This window comes from Sciurus vulgaris (assembly GCF_902686455.1).
Source record: "Sciurus vulgaris genome assembly, chromosome: 17".
NCBI classification, from domain to species: domain Eukaryota; kingdom Metazoa; phylum Chordata; class Mammalia; order Rodentia; family Sciuridae; genus Sciurus; species Sciurus vulgaris.
Window position 1 is genome coordinate 49,015,504 of NC_136478.1, and position 19,826 is coordinate 49,035,329.

General features: G+C 38.3%; 1 protein-coding gene and 1 long non-coding RNA gene across 4 annotated transcripts in view; one reads left to right on the forward strand and one right to left on the reverse strand.

Annotated features, from left to right (window-relative positions):
* The first annotated feature begins 1,325 nt into the window (after window positions 1-1,325).
* The window catches only part of LOC306649169 (uncharacterized protein), a 33,513-nt gene continuing 15,012 nt past the window's right edge, over window positions 1,326-19,826 (forward strand). The window contains exons 1-3 of one of the 3 annotated variants that reach the window (XM_079119936.1): window positions 1,326-2,319; window positions 2,903-2,959; window positions 18,277-18,354. In XM_079119936.1, coding sequence (XP_078976062.1) covers window positions 18,346-18,354 — 9 coding nt within the window. In that variant the 5' untranslated portion in view covers window positions 1,326-2,319; window positions 2,903-2,959; window positions 18,277-18,345. The remainder of the gene's footprint in view (window positions 2,320-2,902; window positions 2,960-18,276; window positions 18,355-19,826) is intronic. The other 2 variants (XM_079119935.1, XM_079119937.1) reach the window with 2 other exon arrangements.
* Window positions 2,966-11,984, reverse strand: LOC306649198. Its single transcript, XR_013760599.1, has 3 exons — window positions 11,692-11,984; window positions 4,910-4,990; window positions 2,966-4,155 (listed from the first exon to the last, which is right to left on the reverse strand). It is a non-coding gene; the product is annotated as an uncharacterized lncRNA (long non-coding RNA).

Below are 19,826 nucleotides of genomic sequence, written 5' to 3' on the forward strand. Positions count from 1 at the left end.
AAGGTTAATAAAATTTCAAAATTTCTTGAGTTGAATAAAGAAGTAAAAGAAAATAGGAGAAAAATATTTAGAGGCTCAACCCATGAAGTTCTATCAAATAATATAAATCCAGCAAAAGAGAAGGAAGAATTCAGAAAATTTCTTTGCTCATGAATATGAGAATCTAGAGTGCTTGCCTAGTACCCAGCATAAAAACATTAAAAAAGAAAAAGATGTTCCACACACCCAGACACAAAATTATGAAATTTCAGTACACTGGGAATGTAACTGACACTTCCAGGAAGGCTGGGAACACAAGATTACACACAAATAGGGAACAGATGACAAGAGTCTTTTTATAAACATTAGCTACAAGATTATGAAGTAATGCCTTCAAATTCTGATTTGTAGAATTCTCATCCCAGCAAAAAATGCCCATGTAATAAAGATATTTTCACACAACTTCCAACTTAAAAATATTTACATCAATATCATGCATTTTAAGAGAGCTGTTGTAGAGAGGCAGTCAGTAGTAATGAAAAATATGCAAAATCAGCAACACTTAGGACACAGGAATCAAATTAGGAAAAGGGACAAATGAAACCTTAAAGCAATTCTATAATCCAGATGCAATATGAGATAAGGACTGTGAAAGAGATTCTGCAAGAACAAAAAAGTTACCGAATAAGATTTAAACTTTTAGAAAAAATATTGCTGAGTCTTACATATTTATTGTAATACCTGGAAAAGGGTAGCAATAGGAACACACACACACACACACACACACACACACACACACACACACGGGCAGGGGTTGTGGCTCAGTGGTAGAGCACTTGCCTAGCATGTGTGAGGTACTTGGTTTGATTCTCAGCACTGCATATAAATAAATGAATAAAATGAAGGTATATCAATATATATACTGTTCCTTAAAAAAATAGGAATGCACACATACAAAAACCAGCATATACATTCAAGTCAGTTAAATCCAGGAGAAGGAAAAAATATAATTGGCTCCAAGGCCAAAAAAATATGTAATCAGTTTATAAACATCAACTATTGCTTTAACCAATAATTATAATATAGCTGTATTTGAAGGTGGGTCTGGGAAAGAGAAGATTCAAAGTTCTTGTTTTAAATGAAGTCTGAAGTTTTCATCGTTAAATATGACGTCTTTTTTTTCAGTTGTAGATGGACATAATACCTTTATTTTATTTTTATGTGGTGCTGAAGATCCAACACAGTGCCTCCCACGTACGAGGCAAGCGCTCTACCACTGAGCTACAGCCCCAGCCTCAGCTTTTTTTTTTTTTTTTTTTTTTTTTTTAACCATTAAAATCTTTAAAGAGTTAAGATTTCTTATCTAAGAGTGACGCAGGAACTTGTTGGACTCATCTAAGTTTCCTATAGAATCCTGCTTGTTTCAACGTTTTGGTTTGAGGAGTGTACATTCTTATCCTAACACCTTGTAAGCGACGATAAACCTTACTTCCTCCTTTATAATTTTGCCTTAAATTGTTTTATTTCTCTAATTGCCAGTCTTGAAGGCAACCTAACCAACCTGGAGTTCATCAGAATGCCACACCCAGTAATCCACAAACAGTCCCCGTGGAAAACAACCAGAAGCACTAGCTGTCAAAACCATCCCATCTGGTGGGGCGCATTCTCAGATAAACAGTCTCAGGCTGCGACAAACCAAGTCACAACCGCAGAGACTCCTACATCTGCGTCAGAGTTGAGCTTAACTGCGCAACGTTCTCTGCGCAGTCATTGCAGTACATCATTCAAATCACGCAGCAGCCCCACGCATAGGGGGAAAATGCAGTCCAATCTTCACAAGCGCGGTTTGGCACACTGACACCCGATCTCACTACGGAACACTGACACCCGGACGACCCGCGGTCAGCTCCGTCGCCCGGATCGAGGCGAAGAACCCCGCCACTGCGGGAGGCGTGGGAGGCGTGGGAAGCGCGTGCACTGCCTTTTGCGCCTGTGCGCTCAACAGTGCACCTAGAATTCCCGGCAGTCTCCGCGGCACGGCCCTCGAGAACCTGGACGCGGAGCCTATGACTCTAAAGAATAGCCTTGGTCTACGACTTTTCTCGGCCTTGAACTACATTTCCCAGAGGCTTCGGGCCCCTATTATTTTCTGCAGCATCAGTCACGAGTTGATCTTGCAGGTCTGAGTCAGCCCGCGTCTTCGGTCGTCAGCCGCCCGCTCCCTGCGCTGAGGAGTCTCTGACGAGGCTCTGACGAGGCTCGGGGCTTGCACCTGAACTGAGACTGGCACGTCGCGGAGCTCCAGCACCGCTGTCCTGGAGCCCCCCACTGCTTGAGATGGTGAGCCCCGAATCCCCATGGCCGCGGATTTTCTGAGAGGAATGAATGCGGGCAGGGCAGGTGTGACTGTTGACTGGGAACGCGTAGGGGAGGGCTTGGGACTTGGCCTGGCTTGTGGGGATGGAGCCTCTGGCTCGTTGACGTTTCAAGTGGGTTCGAGCGTGTTGGCGCGGGTTGGCGCAAGGTTGAGCTCATGTGACAGTAATTTGATGCAGGGCCTTTTGTGGCGCAGCTCATATCCAAATGCGAGATTGATTCTTGACCTCAGCTCTGAAATCAGCTGCAGAAAAAATCCTAAGGGGGATGTTGAAGGTGGAACCCCAGAATGAGGGTCCTCAACGACACGTTGGGGCTTGGACTCAGGGCGGGCAGCTGGGGCTTTAAGGACACGTAGGGACAGTTCCATGGAAAAGGTTAAGGGCAGCTTTCAGCATGGCTAACCTCGGGACGCCAACAGGCTAGTCTTCCATTGCGCATGCGTGCGGGAGTCGTGCCGTGATGGTAGCAGAGACTGGGTTCAAAAAAGGTCAGATGGCTCACGCATCCATATTTTTCCCCCCGCCGGCCCTGCCATTCTCAAAAGAAGGCTGGTGAGGAGGAGAGGAGAATCATTGCTGCATATCTGAAAAATAAATTCAAGGTGAGGTTTGCTTACTTTTTGTTCCACAAATTGCATTTTGTTTTTCAGAACATGGAAACGTCTGGAATCCTTCTGAAATGTAACATGTCCATTAATCTAGTCCTAAGTTTTCTTTCTACAGTGAGTCAGGTTGTAGGGGTAGATGCCACTCTTCATTGCAACCACCATGTCCTTCAGGTTATTTATATATCCATTTTGCAAATCTCTGTTTTTCCTGTTGACTTTCTTATAGAAATACAGCTCCAGAAAATATTAGACCATTATTTTAGGCAGTGACTTGTTAAAGAAGAAAATATACCTACTTGGAAATACATACCACATAGTCTTAATTTTCTGCACAGTCTTGAGTTAGAAAGCAGTGTAAGCTAGTGACAAGGACTTTGCTTTGAGACTTTCAGAAGTAAGAATTTGGTGGTTTGGAGCTGGGGTTGTGGCTCAGTGGCAGAGTGCTTGCCTGGCACGTGTGAGTCATTGAGTGCTGATTCTCAGCACTACATATAAATAAATAAAATAAAGGTTCATCAATGACAAAAAATATTTTTTAAAAATATTTGGTGGTTTGAGCAGGTCTGTTTAAACAAGGGTAGGCATCCAGCCTACTCCAGCAGCAATCCATAGTGAGGTTTTTGTACTACTAATCAGGCAGTATGAGTTTGTTTTAGGATATACCTTTGTGTGGTGTATATATAAGCAGCAGTGTGGTAGTATGGCTAGGAGTATGGATGGAATACCTTGGGGAAACTCCTGGGTCTGAACACTTGCTAGATTCGTGAGGTGGAGTAGTAGTTTATTCAACCTCTCTTTGCCATAGTTTCTTAACTGTAAAAATGAGAATAATAATAATAATGGTACCTACCTCATAGAAATATGAGGTTTAGATGAGTTAATAGTGTAAACTCCTTCAGACAATGTCTGGTACATTCTAAATCCTCAGTAAACACTACCTGTTATTCTGATGTGGTGATTCTGGGTCATTCACCCTCAGCTTTCTGTACATCAAGAACAAAAACAATGTGAAATTAATTTTGTTGGCATCCACTGGTGAGAAAATGAAATGTTGAAGTCATATAGAAGAGCACTTAACTATAGGTCATTCCCTTTTATTTATATGTTTCCAGAAAACAACAACCCCTTGAAATTGTATACAGGAATTGTTGAATATATCTGTTGTGTATATTCATGTGTGAAACTTGTACCTGGTAATATGAAAATTGTTAATTTAATCAAAATGTTACAGAATAATATGCAGCTAATAAAAACCTTTAAAGATACAGTCATAGGAAATTTGTATGTAATGCTAAACCATATTAATAGTATGAATAAGAATTCTCAAGAAATTGTTAGATTAGTTGTGAGTCATTATTCATATTGTAATTTGAAGTAATTCTGTAAGAATTATATCTAAGCTGATTGTTTAATGGAGAAGAGATCATTTTTATTGGACATTGATTTTTGTACCAAACACACTGATGTTTCTCTTGCCTATATTTGCTTAACTATGAATGAAATTATCACCCACCTAAATTTCAAACATTCAAAGAATGTTTTGATATGGAAAGTGTCTCATTGGATTAATGTGATATAGCAAAAGGATGTTCAAGAACAGTTAGATGTTTACTTCAGTTCCTTGATTTCCTGTTGGAACCCATATGGGGTTGTTTCCTCAGTTCTCTCAATGAGCAAAATGCACATGGAACAAATTGTATCAATTAATTTAAAGGAGACAGAGGACTGCAAGTTAGTCACAGGTTTATTTTACCTCTGTGCATATAAAAAGAAAATACCCATAATGCTCATTTGATTTGACAAGCCTTCCAAATATTCAAAACCTTTAAAGATGATAGAGATGTCTATTGCCAAGATAGCAAATTAAATAGAACAGCCATCTGAATTGCTTAATGTTTTTGAGATTTCCAGTTACTCTCAAAAGCTAAGTGTGGTGGCACATACCTATAGTTCCAGTGACTTGGGAGGCTAAGGCAAGAGGATCACAAGTTCAAGGTCAGCCTGTGCAACTTAGTGAGGCCCTGACTGTAAATAAAATAAAATAAAATAAAAGGACTGAGGATACAGCTTAGTGAAAGTATTCCAGGTTCAATCCCTAATATAAAAGAAAAAAAAAATACTCTCAGATTTTAGCAATAATCTCTGAAATCCAAGTATCTTTCAAAAACTCTTATTGCTGGGGTTGTAGCTCAGTGGTAGAGTGCTTGCCTTGCATGTGAGGCACTAGGTTTAAATCTCAGTAACACATAAAAAAATAAAGATATTGTATCCACCTACAACTAAAAATATTTTTTAAAAAACTCTTACAGAAACAGTTCCAAGAAAAGATTCTTAATAGAAAAAAAGAATAAGATAGTAATAACTACAATTATTCATATACCCTGTATTGAACAGGGTAATAAGATTAAGCCTTTAGGTCGCGCACTATGGTGCATGTGGCCTGGGAAGCTGAGGCCAGAGGATTGCAAGTTCAAAGCAACCCTCAGGAGACCCTGTCTCAAAAAAATAAGAAGGCTTGGGGTGTGGCTTAGTGGTTAAGCACCTGGTACCAATAATAATAATAATAATAACAATAATAATAAGCCTTCATTAATGCTCTTGATGTACCATTTGATCGCATCAAAAAAATTTTTTTTCCCCCCTGAGGCTTGTCTTGCTGTTGCCCAGGCTGGCCCTGAACTCCTAACCTCAAGTAGTCCCCCTGCCTCAGCTTCCTAAGTAGGTGGGACTTCAAGAACTCACCACCATGCTGGGATCATATCAGAATTTTTGAGCCGGTTTTATGATGTAGAATATACCTCTTTCTTTGAAGTTGGGTAGGGGTTATCTTTTTTTATGAGAAACTTTTTTGCTAATGTCATTAAGAAATACATTCTTCAAACTTAACTCTAAAATTCATAAATTAGCATTTTTAGCCATGATTGTAAATAAAGAAAACCTCCAATAATACAAAAAGAACTCTTAGAATTAATAAGTGGGTTTAGCAGAAGCACAGGATACAAGCTCATATATAAAAGTTGTATACCATTATTAATATACCAGTATATACCATTATTAATGTATACCATTATATATACCATTAATGAACATTTAAAAGTTAAAGTTTGGGCTGGGGGTGTGGCTTAGTGGTACAGCACTTGCCTACATCTGAGGCCCTGGGTTCGATCCTCAACACCACATAAAAATAAATAACTAAAAAAAAGGCATTGTGTCCATCTACAACTAAAAAATATATTTTAAAAAAATAAAAGTTAAATTTTTTTAAATGTACCATTTTCAGCTGGGCATGGTGGTGCACACCTGTAATCCCAGCGACCTGGGAGGCTGAGGCAGGAGGATCTCGAGTTCAAAGCCAGCCTCAGCAACTTAGTGAGGCCCTAAGTAACTCAGCAAGACCCTGTCTCTAAATAAAATATAAAAAAGGCAGGCTGGGGAGATAGCTCAGCTGGTAGAGTGCTTGCCTTGCAAGCACAAGGCCCTGAGTTCGATCCCCAATACCACACAAAAAAAAAAAAAAAAAAAAAAAAAAAAAAAAATATATATATATATATATATATATGGCTGGGGATGCAATTCAGTGGTTAAGTGCCCCTGCGTTCAATCTCCAGTACCAAAAAAAAGTACCATTTTCAATAACAACCCAAAAAGTGAAGTATTTAGAGATAAATCTAACAAAATATGCATAGAATCTTTATGAGGAAAACTGCAAAACACTGATGAAAGAAATAAATATATTCATGTATTCACATGTAGATTTTTGTTCATGGATTAGACAATGTAATACTAATACACTGTCTTCTAATTTGATCTATATTCAAGTCAATCCCAATCAAAATGACAGCATTTTTGTAGATATCAACAAGCTGATTCTAACATTTTATGGAAAATCAAAAGAACCAAAATAGCTAACATAATTCTGAAAGGATTCTGGGAGCTTCACTTTATTTCAAGACAATATAAAGGTACAATAATCAAGTACTTTAGTTTTGATCTGGTTTGTCCCTCAAAGGCCCATGTGTGAAAGCCTTGGTCCAAAGCTTGGCGATATTGGGAGACAGTGGAAACTTAAAAGGTGGGAGATTTTATGTCATTGGGACTGTGCCCTCAAAGGGGACTGTGGAATTCCTAATCCCTTCCTCCTCTTTTTGCATCCTCCTCATGAGGGAGCAGCTTTGCTCTACCACGTTCCCCACCATGATGTGCCTCATCAGAGGCCCCGAAACAATGGGCCCAGTTGACCATGGACTGAAACCTCCCAAACTTGGAGCCAAAATAAGCATTTTATAAGTCAATTATTTGAGGTATTTGTTATCATGACAGAAAGCTAAACTATCAAGGTGATGTAGTATTGGTGAGAGAATAATTCCAGATTAGGCTGAACCCAGAAATAGACTCACATGTCATTTTTAACACTAATACAAAGGCAATTCAGTGGGAAAAGGACAGTCTTTTCAACAAGCAGTCCTGGAATAATGAAACATTCATATGCAAAAGGAGGGGAAGGAAAAGAAAAAAAACTTGGTACAGCCTTCACCCTTTACCAAAATAAAAACAACAAGCAACCTCAAAAGGGATTGTAGACTTAAATGTAAAACATAAAACTCTGAAACTTCTAGAAGGCAGGAAAAAATCCTGTATGAATTTTGTTTGGCATTAAGTCAGGTATTTTGTACAATATTCATTAGTTTGAATTTATCTAATATTTTTAATGCCTACATTAAAGTTCCAGATTTCAGAGGGCAGGACCCCATGGGTGATGTGCCTTGCCAGCAAATCCTATGAGGGTAGAAATGTCTTAGTTACTAATGGTAATTGATTTTTATGACTTGGTTTAGATAATGTCTACAGTTTTCCACCATAAAGTTACTACTTTCCCCTTTGTAATTAAAATACATTTGATAAGACACCCTTTGACTCTATACAGATACCTGTTTCTCATTGAGCTTTCATTATCTAATTTTAACATTCATTGGTGGTTTTTTTTTTTTTTTTTTTTTTTTTTTTTTTTGCGGTGCTGGGGATTTGAACCCAGGGCCTTGTGCTTGCAAGGCAAGCACAACCAACTGAGCAACCAGCCCAACTTTTTAAAAAAAATTTTTTTAAGTTGTAGTTGGAAACAGTACCTTTATTTTGCTTATTTATTTTTATGTGGTGTTGAGTCTTGGTTCCAGTGCCTCATACATTCTAAGCAAGTGGTCTACCACTGAGCTACAACCCCATCCTTGCCTGTAACAATTATTACTGGGATGCATTCATAATTATTTTCTCTCTTCCTCATTCCTTCTGCATTTATTAATTGCATTTCTTCTAAAAGAAACTTTGGTACCCTCCCCTCCATTCTTGCTTTATTCAATCATTTACATTTGTATAGATTCATAAATATTTCTTTATTATACTATATATAATCCAATACTATTATATATATAATCCAATATGGCTATTTATTTTGTTAGTCACGTTGTTCTGGCTGTGGCCATTGGGAGTTTTTTATATTAACTTCAATGTTCTTTTGACATAAGGATGCAAAAAATATTTTTAAAAGAGAATTTTAAAAAAAGGTATGATACTTAAAAGGAAAAATTTACTAGAGGTCTCAACAGCCAATTTGTAGAGAAAAGAACCAGAAAACTTTAGAATGAACCAGTATAGCCCACACTGAGGCCTATAAAGGAAAAAGAAATTTTAAGATGTCTCAGAGCCACATATGTGCGGAATACTATTAAGTGTACCATCATATATAATACAATGACCATACTAAGGAGAGGAGGGAGGAAAAAGGCTGAAAAAAATATATGAATAATGGCTGAAAACATTATAATTTTGATGAAAAACATTAATCTGCATATTTAAAAAGCTTAATGAATTCCAAGTAAGACAAACATTGTTTTGAAAGACAAACAGAAATATTTGAAAGCAACAATTTAAAAAAAAAGCTCAACCAGGCATGGTGTCACATACTTGTAGTTGGCTACTCTGAGGGTTGAGATAGGAGGATCATTTGCGTAACAGTGAAATCCTATCTCAGGGAAAACAAAACAAACTCATCACCTATAAGGGAAGCAGTGAGATTAAAGCTGTCCTCCTTTTTGAGTTGGGGTCTTGCTGCATTGCCCAGGCTGGCCTCTAACTTGCCATCCTCCTGCCTCAGGCTTCAGAGTAGCTGGAATTACAGGTGACTTCTTAACTGGAAGGCAGTGGGATGACATGTTAAAAGTGCTAAAGAAAAAACTCAACAAGGAGTTTTTAAAGCAAAACTGGAGACAACAAAGGCTGAGTGAATTACTAGCAAAACTGCCTAACAAGAAATACAAAAGGAAGTTTTTCAGGCTGAAAGGAAGTTAAAACAGTGCAATAGGATGAAAAAACTCCCCCAAGGAATATCCACCCTTGGAACATGTGAATGTTTACCTTAAATGGCAAATAGGCTTGTGGAAAGAAAAAGACCCAGGAAAGTAGAAAGAGCAAGAGAAAGGCAACCAGGTGAAACTGGAAGCAGAGGAGAACTGAAGTTGTGATATGAGACTATTAGCCAGGGAATGAGATGGTATCCAGAAGCTCAGAAAGGTGATGAAACATTCTTCTCCAGAACCTCCAGAGAGAAGCAGCCCGGTAACCTCTCGGTGTCACCCAGTGAGACCCATCAGAGACCAGGTCTTACAGAACTATAAGAGAATATTTCTGTTATTTTAATTTGTTATAGAATTTGTTATAGTAATAGTAAATCAATACAAGTAGTAATTCCGATGAACAACAAACAAGATGTGCCTATAAAGGTAATTATGTTGATAAATATAGAAGATACATTTTTCTCTTTTCCTTCAACTGAGTTTTAAAAATATATTGCACAAAATAATTATGAAAGTATATTCTGGTGCTTATAAAACAAAGATAACACACTAGAAAAAGAGCAAACTAAAGCAGAAAAAAGGAAATAATAACAATTAAAGCAAAAAAAAGTGACTCAGTAGGAAAAAAATTAGAGCAAAACTCTGGTTTCTTAAAAAGTCAATAAAACATACAAATGTTTAGCTCAATGTAACTTCCTAAAAATTTTGAGGATTTTTGTGTATATTCACAAGGGATATTAGGATATTAGCTAGATTGACCAAGGAAAAAAGCAAAGTACTAAAAACAGGACGGAGGGAACATCTCTACCTACCTTATAAAATAAAAAGGATTATAAGGGTATGTTATAAATGACTGCAAAGACATTAGACAACTATTAGATGGTGTTAATAAATTTCTAGGATACAAATTACCAAAACTGAAGAAATTAGTAAAAACATAAAATCTGAATGAACCTTTAATAAAGAGATGGATTTTTAATTTAAAACTTTTTCACTAAGATAACTTCAGACTTATATAGCTGCACTGTAGAATTTTACTGAGCATTTAAGAAATAATACTAATCCCTCAGACTTTTCTAGAAAATAGGGAACTAACCACTATCAAACCATCTACGAATCCATTATTACACAGCTACAAAAGCCAGATAAAGACAGTAGAAGAAAAGAATACCATAGACCAATATCTCTCATGAATATAGACACAAAAATCCTCAAATTTTTAGGAAGTTACATTGAGTAACACACACACAAAAATGACCAATGGGATTTATCCTTGAAATATAGGGTTGATTTAACACGGTAAAAATCAATTCTGTCAACATAAAAAGCAAAACCACATGATATCTCAGTAAACTGCCAAAAAGTATTTGGCATGAAGTTGACATTTACGCATAGGGGGAAAATCTCAGGTATGAATAAAAAGGGAAGTCCTTTAACATTATCAAGGGCACTTAAAAAAATAAAATAAAATAAAAAACTACAGCATTAATGGTAAAAGGAAAAAAAAAAAAAAAACTAAATGCTTTCCCTTTAGGATCAGGACTAAGAATGTTTGCTCTAACCACGTCTGTTTAGCATTTTGCAAAAAATATAAAAATCATCCAGATTGGAAAAAGAACTGAAATTGTCTATTTTTTTCTGGAGGCATTATCATGTATGTAGAAAATCTTGAAGGAGTATAGACCTACCTACTAGAAATAGTAAAAAAGTTCACCAACATCATATACAAGATCTATATATAAACACTAATTTTATTTCTATGTATTAGCAAGGAACAATGTGAAAATAAAATTAAGATCGTTTCACACACATATCTAAAAGAATTAAATGGGACTGAAATTAAATGCAAATGTGTAAACCAAGATACCACCAAAAAAGCTAGAATAAAATGAAATATCTAAATAAAATGTTTAGACAGCCCATATTCTGAATTAAAAGACTGAAAGACAATATTAAGATGGCAGTACTGTGCAAAATGATTTGAGAAGTAAACACCATTCCATCAAAATCCCAGCTGGCTTTTTTTTTTTTTTTTCTTCAGAAAATGGCAAGCTAACCCTAAAATCGTATGAATATGCAAAGGACCGAGATTAGGCAAAGCGGTTTTTTAAGAAAACACAGAGCTGCCTAGCATGCACAGGACCCTGAAGCTGATTCCCAGCACCCCACTCACCCACACACCCCCACACACAGAACAAAAGAGGATTCATACCTCTTGATTACAAAGCTTAATAGAGGGACTTAAATACCTACGACGTTGGCGCCTACATCACTTCCCGCGCGGCAGTGGGTCCCGCGGCAATTCCGTGGCCGTGGTTCCTGAAACCAAGAAGGAGCTGCCCACGGCGTCCCCCTGCACAGCACATGTAGGAAATCTACCTTTTAACACGGTTCACAGTGACACAGATGCTGTCTTTAAGGATCTCGGCATAGGGAGTGTGGCTTATCAGAGACACAAATTTAAAGGACTCTCCATGAAATTGGATGACCTGAGTCCCTGCCCTCATGTACCACGGCGCACACGCACTGTTGGGTGATCCGTCACTTCACGTGGACGCTGCAGAAGGCAGAAACAAAGATGGCTTTGGATTTTGGAAAGACGGACCAGAGGGCGGAGGAATGGGTGGCTGGGATTCCCGGGATGACATCAATTCCGGCTTCTGGGATGACGTGGGAGCAGGCCCTCCAATGGGGAGTCGCTTCAGAGGTGACTCTCCCCTCCAGGGTCCAACGTGGGTTTCAGAGAACCAACAGAAGAGGACAGGGCGCAGAGATTGCGATACCTCTCAATCTAAGTGACCAGTCACAACTGCACCATCGGGGCAGCTAGGCCCAGAGAGGAAGTCGTCCACAGCAATGAGCTCGCGGTCGGGAGGGAATGGGGCTCTGGGGCAGTCAGAGCAAGACCAGAGCCCGGTGGCCTGGACCAGCCGCCCTGCAGTCACCAATCTTGTGCCTGACATTGTCCTCCACGGAGCTTGTGGCTGCATGTCGGCTGTTAATGAGAGGTTTTAGGGCATCCTTGGCTTCGATCACTCTCGGGTGCCTGTTAGGTGCCCCCGCTTCCCATCTTCCTCCCTCCCCTTCTCCCAGCTCCTAGTGTTCAGCACACGGGGTCTGCAGGATGATGGCTGCGCCGTGTGTCCACCCAGCGGCCGTTTCACATTTTTCCTTCGCCTCCTCTTTTTTACTTTAGACACACCGGTCGGACTCCAGGCACTTCCTTTGATTTCCCTCAGTGCTTCTCTTCCGACCTGCAGGCTGGGTTCTAGGTTGCGTGACTTCCGGGACGAAGCGGAAGTTGTTGGCAGATTGATCAGCATCAAAAACAAAACAAAAATTGGCACCTTGTTTTAAAACAAGGGAAAATACTTGCGGATCCCTGCACATTCCTTCCTGCTCCTATTTAAAAGGGTCTTATCATCATCGCCCTTCCTAGGTGGACTGCCCTGGTCGTAGAGGCTCATCTCAAGGAAAGCCCAAAGAAGAGTAGCGAAGTCTGATGGGCGCCCAGGTGGTAGTGCTGTGTGCCTTCACGCGGTTTCGCCACCGTTCTTTCAAGACCGTGTCATAGTAATCCTTCCTGACCTTAGTGTAGCCGGCAGCCGCTAATGTGATTCCTGCAGGTGGAGGCGCTAAGCTGTGGCACTGTGCTGAGGTGGCTTTCCCCGCCTCCGCCTTGCCTGTTTACCCCTTCTCCGCGGTGTCCATCTGTTCCCTAGTAAAAGTAACATAATGAGAGACTGTGCTTCCCACCACCCTGTGAATTCATAGTGAAAAAGGACCTAGAATCCAGTACTTTATTTCACTTGCAGAATTGAATTTTTTTTTTTTTTTTTTTTTTTTACTATATATAGCTGTCAAAACCCGTAGTAGCTGTAGATAATCATAAATGTCTCGGTTTGCTGCCTAATGTTTGGGACGGTCTATTGTTGCAGTGTTCAGTGTTTAGCACTCTCCTGGAGGTAAGGTGTTAGGCAATAGCATTTGACCTTGAACATAGGCTTGTGAACAGATGGAACAGTTTTTAGCTTCTCCAGCCCTAGGGAAGAGAGAGTCTAGGAGGGCTGAGGGCCAAGCCGGGGTCTGGCCTTCACCTTTCTGTGCTTAGGTTTTGGTTCCCAGCTAGCTGTAGTCCTGAGTTACAAGATCTCAGCAATATACTGAACTTGTCTCCTTCCTTCTGCCTGTCATCTCTGCTTCTGAGATAGCCATTTGTGTAACACCAATTCTTAAGACATGCATTGTGTGGTTGTAATCAAACCTGATGCTTTCAGATGACCTAAACCCTCAAAGTGGAAAAGATAAAGAACAAAACAGTCATTAAATATAAGAAAAGAATGGAATTCCAAACAACACATTCAGCTATATGACGAAAGGTAAATCTATGGATACGGTATTTTGTGAATGATCTTTTAAATAAAATAAACCCTTACATAACAAAAAAAATACAAAGCCACAGTAATCTAAAAATAGTATTACCATAAGGAAAAATAGACTAATGGAACAGAATTGAGACTTCAGAAATAAACTTTGTGTTTATGGTCAATTGATTTTCTTTCTTGTGTGTGTGGGGGGCGGGGGGGTCAGTTGATTTTCAGGAAACTTGCCAGGACAATTCAATAGGGAAAGGATAATCCTTTCAACAAATTAAGATGGAACAATTGGACTACATATGTAAATGATGAACTTGAACTCTAACATACCATACACAGAAATTTACAAAATAGATCATAGGTGTAAATGTGAAAGCTAATTATAATGCCCTTGAAGAAAATATAGGAATATTCATGACTGGCATATATGAAGATTTACATATGACTGCAAAAGCACAGGTGATTTTTTTAAAGTGGTTAACTGATCATAAAGATTAAAATTTTTTATCCTTGGGAAAACACCAAACTGCTCGGAGTGTAGCTCAGTGGTAGAGCACTTACCTAGCATGCATGAGTCTCTGGGTTCAAGTCCTAGCACTGCAAAAACAAAAACAAAGAAAGAGTAAAGCCGTCATAGATCAAGAAAAAATTTTTGAAAAAATCATATATAATACATGGTTTGTGTCCAGAACATAAAAAGAAAACTTATAACTCAATAGGAAGATTGGTAACTCAGTTTTAAAGTGTGTAAATGATTTATTTATTTTTTTATTTATTTATGTATTTATTTTGGGGTACTAGAGATTTAACTCAGGGGCACTTGACCACTGAGCAACATATCCCCAGCTCTATTTTTGTATTTTATTTAGAGACAGAGTCTTACTGAGTTGCTTAGCACTTTGCTTTTGCTGAGGCTGGCTTTGAATTCTCAATCCTCCTGCCTCAGCCTCCCAAGTTGCTGGGATTATGGAATGTGCCACCGCCCCCAGCAATGATTTATTTTTTTAAAAATATTTTAACTTATAGATGGACACAATACCTTTATTTTATTTATTTTTATGTGGTGCTGAGGATCGAACCCAGTGCCTCACATGTATGAGGCAAGTGCTCCACCACTGAGCTACAACCCTCCACCACTGAGCTACAACCCTAGCCCATGAAGTGTGTAAATGATTTAAATAGACATTTCATCAAAGAGTGATAAAGGAATGAATGATATGCACATGAAAAGATGTTAAATATCATTAGTCATTAAGGAAATGTAAGATGAAATGACTCTGTGACTATTTCACACCCTCTTGAAGAGCTATAGTTAAGAAACAGTAAGGATGTGTAGGAACTGGAACCTTCGTGTGTGAGAGGGTGCGTGTGTGCGCGCACGGGAGCATGAATTTTTTTTTTTTTTTTCAGTTCTAGGAATTGAACCCAGGGGGTCTTTACCATGGAACTATATCCCAAGCCCCTTTTTTATGTTTTATTTTGAACCAGGGTCTTGCTAAGTAACTGAAGTTGGCCTTGAATTTGCTATCCTCCTGCCTCAGCCTCTCGAATCATTGGGATTACATACATGCACCACGGCACCTGGCTCCTTCATATAGTTTTGTGGAAAGGTAATGTGGTACAGATAATTTGAATGGAAATTTCTTAAAATGGTAAACATAGATTGACCATATTATCCAGCATTAACACTTCTAGTTATCTAGGCAACATACATTCACTCAAAAATCTGTTTGTACATATCAGCATCAACATTAATTATAATATCCCAAATGTGGAAACATCTCAAATATCCTATCAGTGGGTGACTAGACAAACAAATGTGGTATATTCATTGAGTGAATACTATTCAGTAATATAGAAGAGTGAAGTACTACCATATGCAACAGTATTGACAAACCTCAAAGCCATTATACCGAGTAATGAATGAAGGACACAAAAGGCTATCTATTGTGCAGTTCCATTTATGTGGAATATCCAGAAGAAACTAAGAAAGTAAATTGGTAATTGCTCGAAAGTGGAACTGAAAACAGGAGGTGACTATAAATGGTATGAGGTTTATTTTGTGGTAATGAAATATTTTAAAGTCAGATCATGGTAATGGTGACTTGATCTTTAAATTTTCTAAAAATCATTAATAATGCACTTAAGTGGGTAAATATTATGTAAGTCATATCTCCAGTAAACTGTATTTTTAAAAGACTTTTAGAAACAAACTCACATACCAGGAAGATATAAACAGGAACCTGCAGGAAGACCATTATCAATTGGTGTAAGATATCTTTTGGAAACTTTTGCCCTGTCTAGGTATGAAAAACATGCCTAGAAAATCAGATGTAGGAATTATAAAATTGGTTTACATTTTGGGAGCTGAAGAAAAGTACAAAAAGCAATTCATTAAAAGTTCAAGTATGAAGCAGGGTGTGGTGGCACATGCCTGTAATCCCAGAGACTCGGGAAGCTAAGGCAGAAAGATTGTAAGTTCAAGCCCAGCCTTAATAACTTAGCAGGTCCTAAGCAACTTAGTGAGACTCTGTCTCAAAAAAAAAAAAAAAAAAAAAAAAAAGCTGGGGATGTGGTTCAATGGTAGAGCACAAAGCTGGGAGTTCAATCTCCAGTACTGAAAAAAAAAAAAAATATATATATATATATATGCACACACACACTCACACACAAGCATGGTAATGGATGTATAACTTTCTATACATTTTGCTACCTATTGATGTCTCTGTGACTATTTGATATATATTATAATGTATATCATGTTTTATAAACTGATTTTATCCCTGACAAGATACACTGATTTTTTTTCCATATTCACAGTCAGTTCTGCAATTTAGCATTTAATAACTATGATCCATTATATGGATTTATTATAATGTATTGAACTAGCTAGCTGTTCTTCCGGGCCTATAAAGCTGAATTATTCCCAATTCCCAGACTGGGAATTTGTGTTTTTCTCTTTCAAACTAGGAACACTTAGGAATGTGGCATTGACTTCTACCAAGTAAAATACACATATAATATCACAATTGTGATATTATAGGTAGCTAATTTTTAAACCAGTTAGCTGTATTTTACTGATAAAAAAATATTTCCCACACCTGGCTGTATAACCCCTTTTTTAAAAAAAATTTTTTAGATGTTGATAGACCTTTATTTTGTTCATTTATTTATATACAGTGCTGATAATCCAGCCCAATGCCTGACACATGCTAGGCAAGCACTCTACCACTGATCCACAACCCTAGCCTGTATAATCCCTTTTATAAACATATACAGTAGACAAATCCATAGAGACAAAAAGTAGATTACCAGAAAATGGGGGAAGGAGGAATGGGTAATAATTATTTAATGGATAGTGTTGTATTTTTAGGGGGCAATGATAAAGTTTTGAAACTAGAGAGAGGTTATGGTTACACAATATTGGGAATACACCACTTAATTCTACACTTTTAAATAGCTAATTCTAAGTTATATGAATTTCACATCAGTTAAAAAGGACAATGGCAGGCTGGGGTTGTGGCTCAGTGGCAGAGCTGCTTGCCAAGCACATGCGAGGCACTGGCTTTGATCCTCAGGTCCACATTAAAAAATGAATAAAATTATTTTTAAAAGGGGTAGGCAATGGGCGGGGCATAGTGGCACAAGCCTGTAATCCCAGCGGCTTGAGAGGATGAGGCAGGAGGATTGCAAGCTCTGAGAATTCTGGTAGTTCAAGTTCAGGCGAGGGTAGGGATCCCAGAAGTATAATTTTGCAATAATATAGGCTGTCATGCATTGTCAATAAAGGACCAAATAGTAAATATTTTAGACTTTATAAGTCATACAGCTCTGTCAAATGGTTGCTGGGGCTTTCTGAAAATAGCCATAGACAAGAGTAAACAAATGGACATGACTGCTCCATTCAAATTTTATTTATATGTAGACCAGATTTGGTTCATGGGCCATAGTTTGCAGACTCCCAGGCTGTGTCTTTTGTCTTCAAGTCTAGGGAGGGCAGGAAAGGCTTAAAGCGGGGAAAACTGCCATCTGCTTTGGATTATGTGGTTCCTTTTTAGAATTGAGAATCAAGGGAGGAGAATCTAGTGAGGGCGGTTCTGAACATCCCAGTCTCAGTCCTAGATCGGCATCCTCATAATGGGGATTGCCCAGAACTTCCCTGCTGAAGGTACTGATCATGAGTTCTTTATGCATATATATTTTTAGTTGAGTTCTTTATACCTACGTGTGTGTGTGTGTGTGTGTGTGTGTGTTGTAGATGGACACAATACTGTTATTTTATTTATTTATTTTTATGCAGTGCTGAGGACCAAACCCTGTACCTCACATGTGCTAGGCAAGTGCTCTACCACTGGGCCACGACTCCAGCCCCATCATGAGTTCTAATGCAGGTGGGCCTCTGCTCTGTGCCCATCCTTATACAGTAGCCCAACTTCCTTGATAGGGAGAATATGGGGGGAGAAAGTGAGGGAAGTATGGGTGCAGGTGTTTACAAGCAAGAATGGAGAAGAAAAAATTATTTGCATCCTTTTGTTGCCTTTGAAACAAGCCTATTCTCATTGCTTCATTTTTTTCTCACCCAACTCAGGCTTCTCAGAACTTTGCTTCTCTAGAAGAACCCTGAGGACAACTGACCAGTTCTTGTGATTCTAAAACCATGGCTCATGTAAGCAGCTGTCTTTCCTTCTTGAGATCTCTTCTAGGATCATGGGAAAGAATTTTCATTCTTTATACTGAACCATCTTATTTAACTGAATTTCTTTCATCCTCCATTGCTCCCGTGCCTCTTATATGCCCCTGTCTTTAACCCATGTTCATCTGAGCACTGACTAAATCATCCAGCATGTGCTGTGCATTCGTTCTGTCTGCAGCACAAATGGGGTAGAAACGAAGTCTCCAGAGGGAAGTATTTGACCATTCCTCATCAGAGCTGAAGTGTAATCAAACGAAGGATAAGCTTCTCTGATGACACATGGGAAAACTAAAGTTTTCCAGGGATCTGTGTCTGTAGGCAAAATGCAGTTTAGTGTTGATTGGCCTCATTCTCACTATGTGGTTGGGTTCTACGTATGGAGCAATCAGGATCTTTCCTGGGAATCTCAGAGAGGTGAAAACCCATAAGAGGGGCCCTTTTGAGGTTGAATGGCATGAGCTAGTCTTGACATCTGTGTGATCCTGGCTTATTCTACAGCAAGATTCTGAATCTTGGGGCTGGGATTGTGGCTCAGTGGTGGAGCACTTGCCTAGCATGCATGAGGCACTGAGTTCAATCCTCAGCACCACATATGAAGCTAAATAACGTTTAAAAAAAAAGAAAAAGTGAAATTCTTTTAAAAGAGTAGTCTTTAAAAAATAAAAAAAAAGATTCTGAATCTCAGGAACAAAGAACGTGTACAGTATTTATAAGAAAATCACCCAGGGGCATAAATATTAGATCATTCTATTCTTCCATAATTAGAGAAACCTTAGAGATTATATTATCTAATATAAATATCTTAGTTTCTGGATTCTATGATTGAGTTTGGTATATTCATAAGATTGCATTTTTATTCTTATTAATTATTATTATTGTTATTTTGCAGTGCTAGGGATGGAAATCAGGGCCTTGAGCATGCTAGGCAAGTGCTCTACCACTGAGCTACAATTTCAGCCAGGTTGATTATTATATAGCTGGTTAAAATAATTTATAAGATGGGCACAGTGCCTGTAATCCTAGCTGCTCGGAGACAGAGATGGTTAGGATCACCTGAAGCCACAAAGTCCAGATCAGCCTAGTCAACATAGTGAGACTCTGTCTCAAATGAATGAATGAACAAAATTTATAATACAATTGTCCAAATAAGGAAAAAAATAGAATAGAATGACATAAAGATTAAGCTGAATATTTTAAAAATTCTTTAATTTTATACAAACCCATTATTCTAGGAGAGATTTTATACAGCATTTAAAAAAATCTATAAAATTTTAATTAAAGGAAAAAAGGATGGATTTGCTTATATCAGCTGTTTAATCGGGAAACATTTATTTGTTTTCAGAAATGTTTGAGTAATTAAAGATCCCATACTATATAGGAAATTTTGCATGCAGCAACTAGATTCTTCAGGAAAATAAGACCATTCTACTTGAGAACACCGTGTC